The following is an 18,889-nucleotide window of genomic DNA, read 5'->3' on the forward strand; positions in this document are numbered from 1 at the left end:
TATTCTTATCTTATCTGTCTATTATAATCAATGTGCAATATAGTAGGCTATGCTTATAATTATATTGAAAATAATGTTTCTTAATTCTTTCTGTTTTTACATTAAGAATACTAGTTATTACCTGCAGTGTGTGGATGTATGCATGAAACGGTGAATGTGACATTTTTTTTTTTTTACATTTGTGTCTTCGTAATATTCGTAAAAGCTGTTGTTGACTTTTACAGTTATGATCCCCATGTTGTTTACTTGTCTATGTTGTGATAATGCACCTGACCAAATTTCTCCAGTTGGAGATAATAAAGTTATTCTTATTCTTATTCTTATAAGTGAGCAAGTCGTCAGAACTAAAGCGAAGAATCGAAATCGGCCGTGACACTCTTCGGGTAAGTCCTGATCCAAGCACTCAACAACACGAATTTAAGGACATGATCCAGTTAGGTCGTCCGTCAGTAACTAAGAGAAGAATCGAAAATGGCCATGACGCTCTTGGGTTAAGTCCTGATCGAAGCATTAAACAACGTGATACTAACATCATTAACCCAACCCAAATGTGTACCAGCGTCAGTAACTAAGCGAAGAATCGAAATTGGCCGTGACACTCTTGGGGTAAGTCCTGATGCTGGAGTAGGTGGAGGTCAGAGTCCCGGGCAGGGAGTAAGGACGCTCGTACAGGAAGTCCGTGTCCACGCTGTACCCGTTCCTCACGGCCTGCTTCTTGGCCAGGTCGTACTTCAGGCCGGCCACCATGCGCACCTTGGGCACGAACACCACCACCAGCAGAGCAGAAGCCGTGCCCAGCACTCCGGCCGAGGTCACCAGCGAGGCATAGCGCTCGGGCAGCAGCAGCAAGGCGGGCAGCCAGATCACCCACAGGACCGCCACCACCCAGCTCCCGGCCAGGAGAAGCCTGGCCTCGCCCATGTTCTTTTTCTCCTTGCGCACGCTGAGGCTGTAGAGAGCGCAGAGCAGGAGCAGGAAGAGCACGAAGACGAGGTTGAGGGCGAGGTGGTTGGGGAGGAAGAGGCAGGAGACCTTGGGGAGGCCTGTCGTGGGGTCCGGGGTCTCCTCCAGGAAGGGGCCCCGGAAGATCCACCACTGCACGCTGACCGACACCTGTGGGTGGTGGTGGGAGTGGTGGTGTGGGGTGGGCAGCCAACAGAACCATGTTAGAGCAGGATAATAAAAAAAAACCCAACCCAGTAACAACAACCACCACAAAAAAAAACAACAACAACCAAAAAAAAAAAAAAAAAAAAAAAGCACCCACAAACAAACAAACAACAACAAAAAACCAAGAAGAAAAAACATCCCCAACAACAACAAAAAGCCCCCAAACCAACAAACACACAAACAAAAAGACCTCCCACCCTCCACCAAAAAAACAACAACACACAAACAAAAAGACCTCCCACCCTCCACCAAAAAAACCCAAACAAACACACAAACAAAAAGACCTCCCACCCTCCACCAAAAAAACAACAACACACTAACAAAAAGACCTCCCACCCTCCACCAAAAAAACACACACACAAACAAAAAGACCTCCCACCCTCCACCAAAAAAACCCCAAACAAACACACAAACAAAAAGACCTCCCACCGTCCACCAAAAAAACAAACAAACACACAAACAAAAAGACCTCCAACCCTCCACCAAAAAAACACAAAACAAACACACAAACAAAAAGACCTCCCACCGTCCACCAAAAAAACAAACAAACACACAAACAAAAAGACCTCCCACCCTCCACCAAACAAACAAACACACAAACAAAAAGACCTCCCACCCTCCACCAAAAAAACCCAAACACACACACAAACAAAAAGACCTCCCACCCTCCACAAAAACAAACACACAAACAAAAAGACCTCCCACCCTCCACAAAAACAAACACACAAACAAAAAGACCTCCCACCCTCCACAAAAACAAACACACAAACAAAAAGACCTCCCACCCTCCACCAAAAAAACAAACACACACACAAACAAAAAGACCTCCAACCCTCCACCAAACAAACAAACACACACACAAACAAAAAGACCTCCCACCCTCCACCAAAAAAACAAACACACACACAAACAAAAAGACCTCCCACCCTCCACCAAAAAAACAAACAAACACACAAACAAAAAGACCTCCCACCCTCCACCAAAAAAAACAAACACACAAACAAAAAGACCTCCCACCCTCCACCAAAAAAACAAACAAACACACAAACAAAAAGACCTCCCACCCTCCACCAAACAAACAAACACACAAACAAAAAGACCTCCCACCCTCCACCAAAACAAACAAACACACAAACAAAAAGACCTCCCACCCTCCACCAAAAAAACACAAAACAAACACACAAACAAAAAGACCTCCCACCCTCCACCAAAAAAAACAAACACACAAACAAAAAGACCTCCCACCCTCCACCAAAAAAACACAAAACAAACACACAAACAAAAAGACCTCCCACCCTCCACCAAAAACAAACAAACAAACACACAAACAAAAAAAACTCAGACCCTCCACCAAAACAAACAAACAAAAAGACCTCCCACCCTCCACCAAACAAACAAACAAACAAAAAAAATAATCAAAGACAGGGAGTGTCTAGGCGTGAGGGTAAGCAGGACGACATATTTAATGGTGATGACAAAACGACTAGTTTTCTGCTAGACATTTTGCCCCTCAAAAAAAAACACAGATTTTGTTTTGTAACACACACACACACACACACACACACACACACACACACAACACACCCACCCAACCACCCACACAACCACCCACACACTCACACACACACACACACACACACACACACACACCCACAATCACACACCCACACAAAGGAACATACACGTCGATAAAGATAACAAAGCGGAACAATCCATTAAAAAAAAAAACAACTTCAGAAGGTGATGGGATGATGGATAATAATAATAATAATAATAATAATAATGGTATTTATATAGCGCTGGATCTTGTGCAGAGACAAATCAAAGCGCTTTCGCACCAGTCATTCACACCACAACGATGACACCACAACGATGAACCAACCCCACCACCACACACCTCTCGTTTTTCCTACACCCCCCACACACCCTCCCTCCTTCCCCTCTCACATCTCCACCCCAACACAGAATAGAATGGAAAAGAATAGAATATGTGCTTTATTACCAAGTGTACCTGGGTCACAAGGAATATTAGGTGGATGGGGGTGGTGGGGGTGGGTGGGTGGGGGAGGGGGGATAGTACATAACAACGTCCGATCATAACTCCAAAAATCATGCACAAACACAGATACAGTAGAAAGAAGGATACATACAAGTGCATATCTATCTAAAAACGTGTCCATACTCACACATGCACGTACTGCACACACACACACACACACACTCTCTCTCTCTCTCTCTCTCACGCACGCACACACACACACACACACACGCAGAAGAAGCTGCATATTACATGTAGATTGGGTTGATGACTAGATCTTTAACATATTCCTGTCCACACCCACCACCACACCTCCTCCTCCCCCCTCAACCTTCTGCTGTCAGATATGGTGTAGCGTATATATATATATATATATATATATATATATATATATATATATATATATATATATTATGGATTTTTCCGAACGCAGTGACGCCTCCTTGAGAGGTTTCAGTTTTTCAAGGAGGCGTCACTGCTTTCGGACAAATCCATATACGCTACACCACATCTGGTAGGCAGATGCCTGACCAGCAGCGTAACCAAACGCGCTTGGTCAGGGTCTGAGTGTATGCACACACACACACACACACACACACACACACACACACACACACACACATATATATATATATATATATATATATATATATATATATATATACACACATATATATAACATCACAGTCGATTTCTTCTGCAGATTTTTGCCAGAGGGCAACACTTTCGTTGCCATGGGTTCTTTTACCGTGCGCTAAGTGAGTGCTGCACACGGGACCTTGGTGTACCGTTTCCTCCGATTGACCAGACGCTCAGTTTGATTTTCCAGTCAAACATGGGAGAAAGAGTGATAGCGGGATTCGAACCCTGGCCCTCATGTATTGGCAGGCGAGCGTCTAAACGATTCTGACACCTTCCGTGAAACTGAAACTGAAACTGAAACCGAAGCTCACCTGCACGAGGACGATGAAGAAGACGGACAGTCCCTGGTTGACCCCGGAGAGCTCCCCGCCCAGGCCGATGGTCCGGTAGTCCTGGAGGGCCATGAGCTTCACCAGGACACAGCCCAGGCACAGGCACAGCGCCACGCAGGGCAGCGAGTAGCGGAGCCCGCAGACGGCCGGGGAGGGGGTGAAGAGGAAGGGGAGGGAGGAGAGGTAGAGGAGGGTGATGGAGAGTAGCAGCAGAAGCCCCAGGCCGATGTAGCGACGAGCCAGGGCTCCCTGCCACACCTGTTGATGTTGAACAACAACAACTTCATACATTAACATTGAAGGATCCTTTTCTAAAGCATGATAAATCGAATGCGGTATTGAGGTGGAAAACGCTGTTGAAATCACGTTATTTTGGTATATCTCTGGCATGTAAGAAATTCTTTAAAGCCAAGGAGACGTTGCCATCGCCTCAAGCACACTGCAACATGTAACCGTTTTCTCCAGATCTGCATCTTCGAGTTCGAGGCTGACAGAAACTACAACCCAGTTCATTCAATTTCTCTTTCATGTTCATTCTAGTTAATTCAGTAACCACGTTAAAATATTCATATGCAGTAAACACGTTGATGGTGTCGTTAGTGTCACTGTATGTATTCTGTCCAGAATTTGTATTTCTTTTCTTTTCATTGCGAACAAGAAAAACGGGGTCATGCCGTCTTTTTTTTTTTTCCAAACATAGCCTACGTCCCGGTAAATGGGAAGTGGTAATGTGGTGTTTTCGGATCCGGAACGGGCTTCAACGAAATAAAGCGTTAATGATCCGGAAATACAGCTTAATCCGGAAGACTTAGAACCTTATTACTGGCATGACTGTCTAGACTTTTCCCCACCATGTTCAATCCAAAAGTGGTATTGGCAGACAACTATGTCAAGAAAAAAATGACAATGTTAAAGTTTATCACGGACACACACACACACACACACACACACACACACACACACACACACACACACGCACACACACACACACACACGCACACGCACACACACACAAAGAAAACTAAACACAGGGTTATAACATACTCAAATTGTTTACACAAATGAGTCAACCAGTACTAAAGTGTTCAATGACTACTTCCACCATGTTAGGGGGGGGGGGGGGTGGGTTGCATTTCCTGTGTAAAGACTCAAGAATTAAGACTGTTTCAATGGTTTCAAAGTACAGAAGAATTCAGTATGCACAAGGAGTTTTAAATGACATTCAACCAACTTTCTTACGTTCTTTCTTTCTCTTTACCTTTTTTTTTTTTTTTTTTTTTCCTTTATTTTCCCAGTCAAGCCAGCTAACCTTGAACATGACGTAGAAAATGAAACTCAAAGCGGTGACAGCGCCAACCACCGTCACGGCCAGCACGCTCCAGGCCCAGGCCTCCCGGATAAACACGCCCCTTTCCTCGTGCCACAGCCAATCAGCGAGCGCCGTGGGCACGCCCGTGGAAGGGGCGGGGCTCTGCGTGACGTTGGCCACCACGTTGATGCACGTGCAGGCGGGGCAGTGGCTTTGTGGGCGTGGCTGCGGCAGGGGCTGTCCTCTCGGGGTGAAGAACTGGACGAGGGAGGCGTTGATTGACAGGCCCGAGGGTCGGTACGTCCCGGTCTGGAAAAGTGAAGTGATGGGAGGGAATTCATTGATGGCGGCTTTGTCAGAATCATCATGGTTTTCATGACAGACAATCATGCATTCTCCAAGACTTCAATCCCAAATAAACAGTTATCCATTCCCAAGGATCTCAAACAATGATCAGTTTCACAAGAAAGGAACCTGTGGGTCTAGTCATTCAGAGGAGATGGTAAACCGAGGTCTTGTGCAGTTAGTGCACGTTAAAGAACCAACGGCAATGAAAGGGTTGTCCTTGGCACAAATCGGTTGAAAAAATTACTATAGTAATAAAATAAATACACGTAGACTTCGCTGCTGGCCCAACTATAGGCTTATGTCAATGTATGCTCGTATAAGCTGAGCTAAGTCAACAAAGTCATGTAAAGCAAAGTTTCACTTTCAGTTTCTCAAGAAGGCATCACTGCATTCAGACAAATCCATATACACTACACCACATCTGCTAGGCAGATACCTGCTCAGCAGCATAACTCAACAAGCTCAGTCAGGCCTTGAGTGCATGCAAAATATATTCATGTACAGATCAGAATGAATTTCTTCCACAAGATTTTACCACTCTTGTTGCCATGGGTTCTTTTTCAGTGCGCCAAGTGCTGTGCTGCATGCACACGGGGCCTCGGATTTATCGTCTCATCCGAACGACTAGGCGCTCAGGTTTTGATTTTTGCAGTCAAGCTTCGGAGAAAGGAAGGTGGGTTATGGAAACAAAAACATACCCAGCATGCACAACCCCGAAAACGGAGTATGGCTGCCTACATGGCGGGGGGTAAGTAAACCAAACGGTCATACACGTACAATGTTACATGTCTGCCTGAGTGTAAGTGTAATTGCCTGAAATCTGATTGAATGACACAGGACTTTTCCTTCTTCAGCGTTCACTCGTATGCACACGAGTGGGCTTTTACGTGTATGACCGTTTTTACCCCGCCATGTAGGCAGCCATACTCCGTTTTCGGGGGTGTGCATGCTGGTTATGTTCTTGTTTCCATAACCCACCGAACGCTGACATGGATTACAAGATCTTTAACGTGCGTATTTGATCTTCTGCTTGCATATACACACGAAGGGGGTTCAGGCACTAAGCAGGTCTGCACATATGTTGACCTGGGAGATCGTAAAAATCTCCACCCTTCACCCACTAGGCGCCGACACCCTGATTCGAACCCGGGACCCTCAGACTGACAGTCCAACGCTTTAACCACTTGGCTATTGCGCCCGTCGAATGACACAGGACGAAAAGAATGATGAGCGCCCGACGACAGCCAGTTGTCAGTCAGCACTACCAAAGTAAGGCAGACTGCTGTGCGAATCACCCCGAGTTTGTAGAGCGTTTGGAGCTTGCTGCCGATCGAGGAGAGGCGCTATGTAAGTATCCATATCATTCATTCATTCATAGGACGAAAGCTGGATTGGAACCTAGACAGACGGGCGCGAGTGGTTAAAGCGTTGTTGGACTTTTCAACCTGGGGGCTCCGAGTTCGAATCCCGGCGACGGCGCCTGGTGGGTAAAGGGTGGTGATTTTACGATCTCCCAGGTCAACATAACATGTGCAGACCTGCTAGTGCCTGAACCCCCTTCGTGTGTACACGCAAGCAGAAGATCAATTACGCACGTTAAAGATCCTGTAATCCATGTCAGCGTTCGGTGGGTTATGGAAACAAGAACATACCCAGAATACACCCCACTGAAAGCGGAGTATGGCTGCCTACATTGGAGGGGTAAGAACGGTTATACACGTAAAAGCTCACTCGTGTACATACGAATGAACGTGGGAGTTGCAGCTCACGAACACAGAAGAAGAAGAAGAAAAAGAAGAAGAAGAACCCAGACAGACCACCTTATGGACTTTCTCTATCGGCAGATGAGCGAAAGAAACAAAGCAAAAAAAAACAAAAGAAAAAACAAAAAAACACAGAGCATAGCAGACCACAGCCTCACCATGACTAGCTGTCCAGGCTGGTAGCTGACCACGGACAGCGAGACCTCCAGGTCCCCGTGGTCATCGAAGCTGACCATCCCTTCCTCGTACATGAAGCTGGCTCCAGACAGGCTCAACCTGCCCTCCGTGATGTCGCGCGAGAGGTTCGCGCAGATGCCGCGCGAGGAGTCGGCAGGGCACCTGCTCTTGTAGCGCGCGTCGAGCGCGTGCAGCACGGAGTCCACGCCTCGGATCACGCGTGAGGCGGCGGCGGAGGGGAACATGGGCCCCGTGAGCAGAGGGTTCTCCCGGCAGAGCTCCCCTGACGGAGGACGACGACCCCCCTCACCGTGAGACGTCCGACATCCCATGCGGATCTCCAGGTAGTCCCTCCACCAGGGGGAGAGAGGGACCTGGGTGTAGGTGTTGAACTGCTCCAGGAAAACCTGGAAGTCGTCGTTGATCTTGCCCTGCACGTCCAGCAGGAGGGCGCCCAGGGGGATGTTGATGCCCACCGTGGACAGCCAGTCGTCGCCGATCATGGACACCAGCCAGGGCCGGGTCACCGCCCCGACCTCCCGGTCCCGGAACAGCGCCACGGCGTCGTCACGTGACAGGAAGAGCAGGACAGGGACAAAAGCGGCGGCGGCGGCGGAGGAGGAGGAGGAGGAGGAAGAAGAAGCTTCGGACAGGATCTCAGCCACCCTCCGCACGTTGCTGGCTCCGGGGATCAGCTGGAGGTATCGCACCACGCACACCCCGCGGTAACCGGCCTCGTCGAGGAAGTACTCCGCCGTGTTCATGAACTCCTCCCCCCCGGAAGTCAGGATGGCGGCGTGGCTCCAGGAGAACTCGCGGAACAGGGCGAAGATCGCCTCCACCGTCACGCGTTCCGGAGAGTCCGGGAAGCCCTGTCCTAGATTCCCCTCCTCCTTCTTCGTCCTCATCCCTCGCAAAGACGTGACCGCGGCCATCTTGTTCAAGCCGTCAACCGTGTCCTTAAGGACTGACGCCGTGTCGAAAGAGTCCTGAAGGACGTAGCCCACCACCTGGGCCGGGCTGAAGAACGGCGGGTTGGGGTCGTTGTGGTCGTGGTCATCGTCATCATCATCACCAGCGCTGACCCCGAACTGCATGTTCGTCTCGCACGTTTCGAACTGCCCCAGGTGGTGCAAGGCCGTGCCCAGGTTGGAACACGAGTCCAGCAGGACCCCCCCGATCTCCACGCCCGGCAGCAGCCCGGCGTACCTCTTCTTGGCCGTGTCCACGGCGAACAGGAAGGCCTCCTCCACCCGCCTCTCCTCCAGCGACTCCACCAGGTCTCCGCAGGTGAAAGACTCCCGGCCAGCTTGGTGGACGGGGAAGATGCCGGCGATGAGCACGTCTCCAGGGATGGTGATGACTGGATGGTGAACTCTCTGTGAGGATCGCTCTTGTTGCTGGTGAGAACCTGAAGATCCCTGTGCGGGCGATCTCTTCAGGGAGTGCAAGGACGTGGGAGTGGAGGCGGACTGGGCAGGAGCTGAGGACGTTGTTCCCTGGGAAGTCTGACAGCTGAGACACCGCGGACACCATCCCGGGCACTCCGAGGCGGGCATGTCCTGGATGCTGACCTTGTTCATGTGCACCCTGGACTGCACGTCCACCTCGCCGATCTGAAAGCACAGGAGAGATTGAAAAGTTCAAGGTCGCATAGCGTTTGTACGGCCATTGTGGCAGAGACAGATACACACATAGCCATACAGGGTATTTAACGGGAAGAGAGAGAAACACGTGATGCAGGCAGAAACTGTCTGCCACACACACACAAACAAAAAAGGAAGAAAACATCAATATCACGACAAGTACTGCCAGAATTCATATAACAGAAAAATATCAGAATCATCTCCATATATTTACAGATGGATCTGTTCTTGATGACAAAAATGCTGGTGCGGCTTTCTATATTCCTGCCTTTAAAGTTGAAAAATCTTACTTTATTGGAAAACATCTTTCCATATTCACAGCTGAGCTAATTGCTATTATACAAGCTCTGAACTACTTAGTGAGCCATCAAATAGTTTTCTCGAAAATACGTTCACCCACCTAAATTAATTAATATCCAACCAACGAAATCACCTTGAAACAAACACTCACCCAACCGTTCAACCAGCCAAAGCAAGTAATCAAACAACCAAACAATCAACCAAGCAAGATTTGAACGCTGGAAATCAAACATCAACAACGCGCGCACACACACACACACACACACACATACACACACACACACACACACATACACACACACACGCACACGCACACACACACACACACACCCTCCTACATACACGTACGTACACCTCTCTCACCACCCCACATCCACACATCCTGACTAATCGAACAGCCATTTCCCCCCCCCCCTTCCCGAAAAAAACAACAACAAAAACATAAAAAAAACCCACACTGAACAACAACAATAACAGCAGCAGCAGCAGCAGCAGAAACAACAACAACAACAACGCTAAATCCTTGCCAACAGGTTCATCTCATCCCAACCAGTGTTGTCAACGACCCTGTTGTTCACGATAAAATGAGCACCACCACGGCGACCATACCTTCAGGCACGACAAAAAAAAAAAAAAAAAAAAAAAAAACCACAAAAAACCTATGGCCTAAAAAGTTAGTGGGGGCGTGGGGGGGTGGGTGGGGTGGGTGGGGGTGGGGTGGGGGTGGGGGGTTGAGGAACATCACCAAGTTTCGGAACTGTTTCCTAACAACCACCAAACCAATGATTGCATGACGTTCCTCCCACCCCTCCACACACACACACACACACACGCAAACACACACACAGACACACACACACACAGACACACACACACACACACACACACACACAAACACACACACACACACACACACACACACACACACACACACACACACAGAGACACACACACACACACACACACAGACAGACACAGACACAGACACACACACACAGACACACACACACACTCTCTCTCTCTCTCTCTCGCACGCACGCGCGCGCGCAAAAATTCCAATCCCACCATCTCCCCTCCAGGACCACTGTTCCACACATTTTTGCGTCCTGATAATTATTTTGTATCACCTGGAGATGACAGACGCTGAAGAAGTGAAGACTTCTAGTGCTGCTGGTGCTGCCGCAGCTACTACTAGTACTACACACACACACACACACACACACACATACATACACACACTCACACACACTCACTCACTCTTTCTCTCTCACTCTCTTTCTCTCTCTCACCCTCTCTCACTCTCTCTCACTCTTTCTCTCTCTCACTCTCTCTCACTCTCTCTCACACTCTCTCTCTCACTCTCTCTCTCTCACTCTTTCTCTCTCACTCTCTCTCACTGTCTCTCACTCTCTTTCTCTCTCTCATTCTCTTTCTCACTCTCTCTCTCTCACTCTCTCTCACTCTTTCTCTCTCACTCTCTCACTCTCTCTCACTCTCTCTCACACTCTCTCTCGTTCTCACTCTCTCTCACTATCTTTCTCTCTCTCTTTCTCACTCTCTCTCTCACTCTTTCTCTCTCTTTCTCTCACTCTCTCTCACTCTCTCTCTTTCTCTCTCTCTCACTCTCTTTCTCACTCTCTCTCTTTCTCTGTGACTCTCTGACTCTCTCTCTCTCTCACTCTCTCTCTCACTTTCTCTTTCTCACTCTCTTTCTCTCTCTCACTCTCTCTCTCTCACTCTCTCACTATCTTTCTCTCTCACTCTCTCTCTCACTCTCTCTTTCTCACTCTCTTTCTCTCTCTAACTCTCTCTCTCACTATCTTTCTCTCTCACTCTCTTTCTTTCTCTCTCTCTCTCTCTCTCTCTCTCTCACTCTCTCTCTCTCGACTCGAGCAAACACCCTTCCCCTCCCTTCCCACAGTAACCCGTCCAGTTCCCATGTTCCACATTTTTCTGTCCCAACATCACCTGGTACGGAAAGACGCAAAACTGAAGACTACTACTACTACTACTGCTGCTGCTACTGCTACTGCTGCAACTACCACCACCACTACTACTACTACTACCACAACCACAACCACATACAAACACGCTTGCGCGTGCGCGAGCACACACACACACACAGGTGCACACACAGACACACACACACACACAGAAACAGATACACACACACACACTCTCTCTCTCTCTCTCTCACGCATTCTTCTTCCACCCTACCCACATAACCATTCAAACACACACACACACACACACACACACAAACACGCGCGCGCGCGCACGCGCACACACGCACACACACACACACCTTCAACCCAATCCACACACACACACACACACACACACACCACACACTTATCTCCCCTCCCCCTAACCCTCCCCCCCCCACACACACACACACATCTATCATCATCCAATCCACCAACCCGCCCCACCAACAACACATAGTCCTCCTTCCCACCCCTACCCACCCCCCCACCCACCCCCCCCACAAGCATCCACCCACCCGGACCCCCCCCTTCCCCTTTCTCCCCCCCCCCCCGCCCCCCCTTCAACCATCCACATCATCCACCACCACCGACCACAAACCTCACCTTCACTCTGCTACGTCCTCGGAGAGCGAACACATCCAACTCCAGCTCTGCCTCAGCAACCGAGGACCCTTCTTCCTCTTTCTCAGTCGCCGCCGCACCCCTCCTGGAGACTCCAACGAGCCGGTCCTTGAGCTTGTCCAGATCCTCCATGGCTGAGCAGACCCCCGGGGTCTGTGGGCACAGAGCCCTGTACACCTCCTCCAGGGACCTCAGGAGGTTGTCCACGGCCAGAGGTACCAGGGAGAGGCCCTTGAGGCGAGAGGACTGGTTCGTGAACACCTGTTGTTGTTGTTTTTTTACACCAAAGAATACAAAGAACTCAGAACACAAAGAATGCAGAACACAGATAATACAGAATACAGAGAATGCAGAATACAGAGAACACCAGAGAATAAAGAGAATACAGAGAATGCAGAACACAGAGAACTCAGAACACAGTGAATGCAGAACACAGATAATATAGAATGCCGAATACAGAGAATGCCGAATACAGAGAACACAGAATACAGAGAATACAGATAACACATAATACAGAGAATACAGAGAATATAGATAACCCAGAATACAGAGAATACAGATAACACATAATACAGAGAATACAGAGAATACAGATAACACATAATACAGAGAATATAGATAACCCAGAATACAGAGAATACAGAACACGGAAAATACAGAACACAGAGAATGCAGAATACAGAGGATACAGAATACATATAATCCAGAATACAGAATACAAAGAATGCAGAATACAGAGAATGCAGAACACAGAGACTACAGAACACAGAGAATACAGAATACAGAGAATACAGAAATACAGAGAAAACAGAACACAGAGAACTCAGAATACAGAGAACTCAGAACACAGATAATACAAAATACATATAATCCAGAATACAGAATACAAAGAATGCAGAATACGGAGAATACAGAACACAGAGAATACAGAATGCAGAGAATACAGAATACAGATAACCCAGAATACAGAGAATACAGATAACCCAGAATACAGAGAATACAGATAACCCAGAATACAGAGAATGCCGAATACAGAGAACACATAATACAGAGAATACAGAATACAGATAACCCAGAATACAGAGAATACAGAATACAGAATACAGAGAATACAGATAACCCAGAATACAGAGAATACAGTACACAGAGAATACAGAACACAGAGAATGCAGAATACAGAGAATACAGATAACCCAGAATACAGATAATACAGTACACAGAGAATACAGAACACAGAGAATGCAGAATACAGAGAATACAGATAACCCAGAATACAGAGAATACAGTACACAGAGAATACAGAACACAGAGAATGCAGAATACAGAGAATACAGATAACCCAGAATACAGATAATACAGTACACAGAGAATACAGAACACAGAGAATGCAGAATACAGAGGATACAGTACACAGAGAATACAGAACACAGAGAACGCAGAATACAGAGAATACAGATAACCCAGAATACAGATAATACAGTACACAGAGAATACAGAACACAGAGAATGCAGAACACAGAGAATGCAGAATACAGAGGATACAGAACACAGAGGATACAGAACACAGAGAATGCAGAATACAGAGGATACAGATAACCCATAATACAGAGAATACAGAATACAGAGAATACAGAATACAGAGAATACAGAATACAGAGAATACAGAATACAGAGAATACAGAATACAGAGAATACAGAGAATACCGAACACAGAGAATACAGAATACAGAGAACACAGAAATACAGAGATCGAGAATACAGATAACCCAGAATACAGAATAAAGAGAATACAGAATACAGAGACCACAGAACACAGAGAACTAGAATACAGATAATACACAATACATATAATCCAGAATACAGAATACAAAGTATGCAGAATACAGAGAATACAGAACACAGAGAATACAGAATGCAGAGAATACAGAATGCAGAGAATACAGAAATACAGAGAATACAGAAAACCCAGAATACAGAATAAAGAGAATGCAGAATACAGAGAATACAGAACACAGAGAATACAGAATACAGAGAACACAGAATACAGACAATACAGAATGCTGAGAACACAGAATACAGAGCACATATAACTCAGAATACAGAAAACTCAGAATACAGAGAAAACAGAACACAGATAACTCAGAACACAGAGAACTCAGAACACAGAGAAAACAGACCGCAGATAACTCAGAACAACAGAGAACCCAGAATACAGAGACTGCAGAACACATTAGTTCAGTGGGAACGCCAAACGAACAATTCATGGACATCAACCCCCTCATCAGACACAGCTCCCACATAAATTTTCTCAAGGAGGCGTCACAGATGCATTCGGACGAATAAAGCCCATGATTATTCTCGAAAACATACCCGCTGAGAACGTAGCTGAATGATCCGCAGCATAACCCAACAACTTGAGTGCATGTATAGGAAAAAGCAAATAAAACAGCACGCAGGAAAAAAAAAAAAAATAAAAGAGAAAAAAAGGGTGGCGCTCTCAGTGTAGCGACGCGCTCTCTCTCCCTGAGGAGAGAGCAGCCCGAATTTCACACAGAGAAATCTGTTGTGACAAGAAAAAGAGAAATACGAAATACTAACACGAAATACGAAATATATATATATATAAGTTATTTATGTCAGAGTGGGATTTCTTCATGCACACACAGACACAGACACACAGACACACACACACACACACACACACACACACACACACACACACACACGCAGACACACACACACACACACACACACACACACACACACACACACACACACACACACACACACACACACACACACACACACACACACACACACACACACACACACACACACACACACACACACACACACACACACACAGAAAGGAAATCAAATGCACTTGCAAGCAGAAACAGAAAGGAAAAAAAAAGTGGCGCTGTCAATGTAGCAACACTCTCTCTCTGGAGAAGAGCAACTCGAATTTCACACAGAGAAATCTGTTGTGACAATACAATACAATACAATACAATACAATACAATACAACGCAACGCAACGCAATGTAATACAATGCAATACGATTTAATACAATACAATACAATGCAATACAATACAATACAACACAACACAACACAATTCAACACAGTACAGTGAAGGACTATGGCTGTCAAACTAGGAGGCAAGATACTACTGGCTCTTGGTGCTGCAGCCTTGGGGGGCTACTTGGCCCTTTGTGAACCATCCCCAACGTCGACTGTCCTAAAACTCTCTTGGCCGAGAGAGTGGGGATGTAACTTGGGCAAGACACTCCCCACTATAATCAAATTCTGGCCCAGATAGTTAGGACAGCAGTTACCTCCTCTGTTGTTCTGATGGTCATAGTCGGACACGACTGTTTATAATTCAACGCAATACAATATGATAAAGCACAACACAACACAATACAAACCAACACAATACAACGCAACACAATACAACACAACACAATATAATGTACTGCAATACAACACAACACAATACAATTCAAAAACAACACAACGAAATACAACTACAAAAACAACACAATATAACACAACACAATACTATACAACAACACAATGCAACAACACAATGCAATACAACAATGCAATACAAATATAATGCAACACAACACAGCACAGCACAGCACAGCACACCACACCACACCATACACCACCACAACACGACAGGCGCAATAGCCGAGTGGTTTAAGCGTTGGACTTTCAATCTGAGGTTCGAATCACGGAAACAGCGCCTGGTGGGTAAAGGGTGGAGATTTTTCCGATCTCCCAGGTCAACACACGCAGAAGATCAAATACGCACGTTAAAGATCCTGTAACCCATGTCAGTGTTCGGTGGGTTATGGAGACACGAAAATACCCAGCATGCATAAACCACGACAGAGTCATCGGCAAGTCGATGTTGGTCGTGTACCAGAAAATGTTAGTAATGGTCGAAGTTAGGACCGCTGAGCATTAATGGAAGAAAAGAACACACAACACAACACAGCACAACACACCACACCACATTGCAGCACACCACACACCACTACAACACACACCACACCACACCACACCACAAACACAACACACCACACCACACCGCAGCACACCACACACCACAACAACACACACTACACCACAACACACACCACACCACACCACAACACACACCACACCACACCACAACACACACCACACCACACCACAAACACAACAACACACACCACACCACACCACACCACAAACACAACAACACACACCACACCACACCACACCACAAACACAACAACACACACCACACCACACCACACCACACCACAAACACAACACAACCCACCACATCGCACCACACCACACACCACAACAACACACACTGCACCACAACACAAACACGACACAAATACACTACACCACACCACACCACAACACACCGCACCACACCACACACTACACCACACTACAATACAACACACCACACCACACCACAACACACCGCACCACACCACACACCACCACAACACAACACCACACCACAAACACACCACAAACACACTACAACACACCACACCACACCACAACACACCGCACCACACCACACACCACCACAACACAACACCACACCACAAACACACTACAACACACCACACCACACCACAACACACCGCACCACACCACACACCACCACAACACAACACCACACCACAAACACACCACAAACACACTACACCACACCACAATACAACACAACACACCACACCACAAACACACCACAAACACACTACACCACACCACACCACAACACAACACCACACCACAAACACACCACAAACACACTACACCACACCACAAATACAACACACACCACACCACACCACAAACACAACAACAACAACAACAATACACACTTTCTCCAGCGTCCCTCGCCAGGGGTCAGGGTGATCCCGGGAGACAGGGAAGTGAAAGTCGTCGGGGAGGACAGGCTGAGTGACAATGGCTGTGTCGATAGAGTACGACTGGGGGATGGCCGCCGTCACGTCCGAGTTCCACGGCATGAACACGTAGTTGAGTCTGACGCTGGAGTTTTCCGAGTGTACCCCCTCCAGAATTCTCAGAGTCGTAGGATGGTCAGTGAGAAACAAGACAGCTGAGGCATCTTTCGTTATCAAGCGGGAAGTTGCTGCAGCGACGCTGACGTTGTTCTTGTCACGGATAAGGATTTCATCCGCTACGCACAATCCCCGCGACTGTAAAACTTGATGAAACTCAGAGCGGAGGACGTCTTGATCATGGAGAACCACTTTCAGGTACGTCCAACGAACGGCGGTTAAAATATCCGCCATGAACTGAAGATACCTCACGTAGGAATCCGCAGCCATGGAGTACTCCTCGTCAGTGATCTTCATCACAGGTTTGGTGGACGCGTCGCTGTCGTCGCCGTAGTTTTTAAACTCCACGTAGGCGACGACTCGGGAAGGGTGGATGGTTACGTCTCGATCAAAGGCGTCTGTGTACGAGGCGCGGCAGGCCTGGATGTCTCGCTGAAGGGAGAGAGCGAGGTCTTTGCTCCCGCATGTGTCCAGGACGAAGGCGCCCAGAGTGATGTTGGGGAAGCTGCTGTTGTTGCCCTCCTGCTGCTGCTGCTGCTGCTGCTGCTGCTGCTGCCTCTCCTGGAACGTCTCCAACGAGTTGAGGAAGAGGTGGGCAGCTTCCAGACCTTCAGAATTCTCCACACCACACCTCACCTCCTCTCCCATCCTCCTCCTCCTCCTCCCCCCCTCCTCCTCCTCCCCTTCCTCCACGCCGCTGGGTTGACTGACAGGGAACAGCCCCACGATCACCAGTGACGCCTCTTCCGCGCCCGACGACAACATGACCTTTCGAGATGACGTCACTTCCGGAACGCACACGTCACAAAGGTGGCAATCCACCTGGCAGGTGTTCCCGGCGAGGACGTCCCGCCGGGCGAGGAGCGAGCGAGGGAAAGCGACGGTGTCGAAGATCTCCACATCGTCGGCGTCATCATCATCATCATCATCATCATCATCAACGACCGGCACCGCAGCGTCATCGCCGCCATTCTTCTCTACCAAGACAACGACGTCGAAGTTTCGCTGACGCCTCCCCGCCACACCAACATACTCTCCTCCCTGCAAGAACTGCTGCAAGGGAGAAGGGTACCCCTCCACGTCCATAGAACCGTTGCCAGGTGACGACGACGACGACGATGATGGTGATGATGATGATGATGATGGTGATGATGATGATGACGTCGTTCTGTAGGCGCCGCGTGTCATGACGTCAGCCCCCACGTGGGCGAAGGCGTCAGACAGGGCTTCCAGGACTCTGACGGTGCGTGTCGTCATCTGGCAGGGGGATCTTCCTGGTGATGATGATGATGAGGCGTCCTTCTTTTCCTCGTCGTCGTCGTCTTTGTCGTCGTCGTCGTTGTTGTGGAGGTAGAAGGAGGTGCATGGGAAGGAGGTCCATGGTGGTGTGCGTGTGTCTGTGGACCTGTGACATACAGACCTGTGTGAGAATCGGGGATGACGGTGT

General features: G+C 47.8%; 1 protein-coding gene across 1 annotated transcript; it reads right to left on the reverse strand.

Annotated features, from left to right (window-relative positions):
* Nucleotides 1-561: 561 nt before the first annotated feature.
* On the reverse strand, nt 562-18,528 carry LOC143284946 (metabotropic glutamate receptor 2-like). Its single transcript, XM_076592108.1, has 7 exons — nt 18,154-18,528; nt 17,242-18,003; nt 12,317-12,634; nt 7,761-9,395; nt 5,492-5,800; nt 4,162-4,440; nt 562-1,113 (listed from the first exon to the last, which is right to left on the reverse strand). Exons 1-7 carry the CDS (start codon nt 18,526-18,528, stop codon nt 562-564), a joined length of 4,230 nt encoding a protein of 1,409 aa, XP_076448223.1.
* Between the last annotated feature and the right edge of the window lie 361 nt (nt 18,529-18,889).

The sequence above is a fragment of the Babylonia areolata genome, chromosome 8 (genome assembly GCF_041734735.1).
Source record: "Babylonia areolata isolate BAREFJ2019XMU chromosome 8, ASM4173473v1, whole genome shotgun sequence".
Taxonomy (NCBI): Eukaryota; Metazoa; Mollusca; class Gastropoda; order Neogastropoda; family Buccinidae; genus Babylonia; species Babylonia areolata.

Coding starts and splice junctions, on each gene's coding strand:
- LOC143284946 (XM_076592108.1), bottom strand. CDS start 18,528: ATGGACGTGGAGGGGTACCCTTCTCCCTTGCAGCAGTTCTTGCAGGGA. Junction 12,635..17,241: donor GGCGAGGGACGCTGGAGAAA/GTGTGTATTGTT, acceptor TTGTGTTCTGAG/TTCTTTGTATTCTTTGGTGT. Junction 5,801..7,760: donor AGCCTGGACAGCTAGTCATG/GTGAGGCTGTGG, acceptor TCACTTTTCCAG/ACCGGGACGTACCGACCCTC.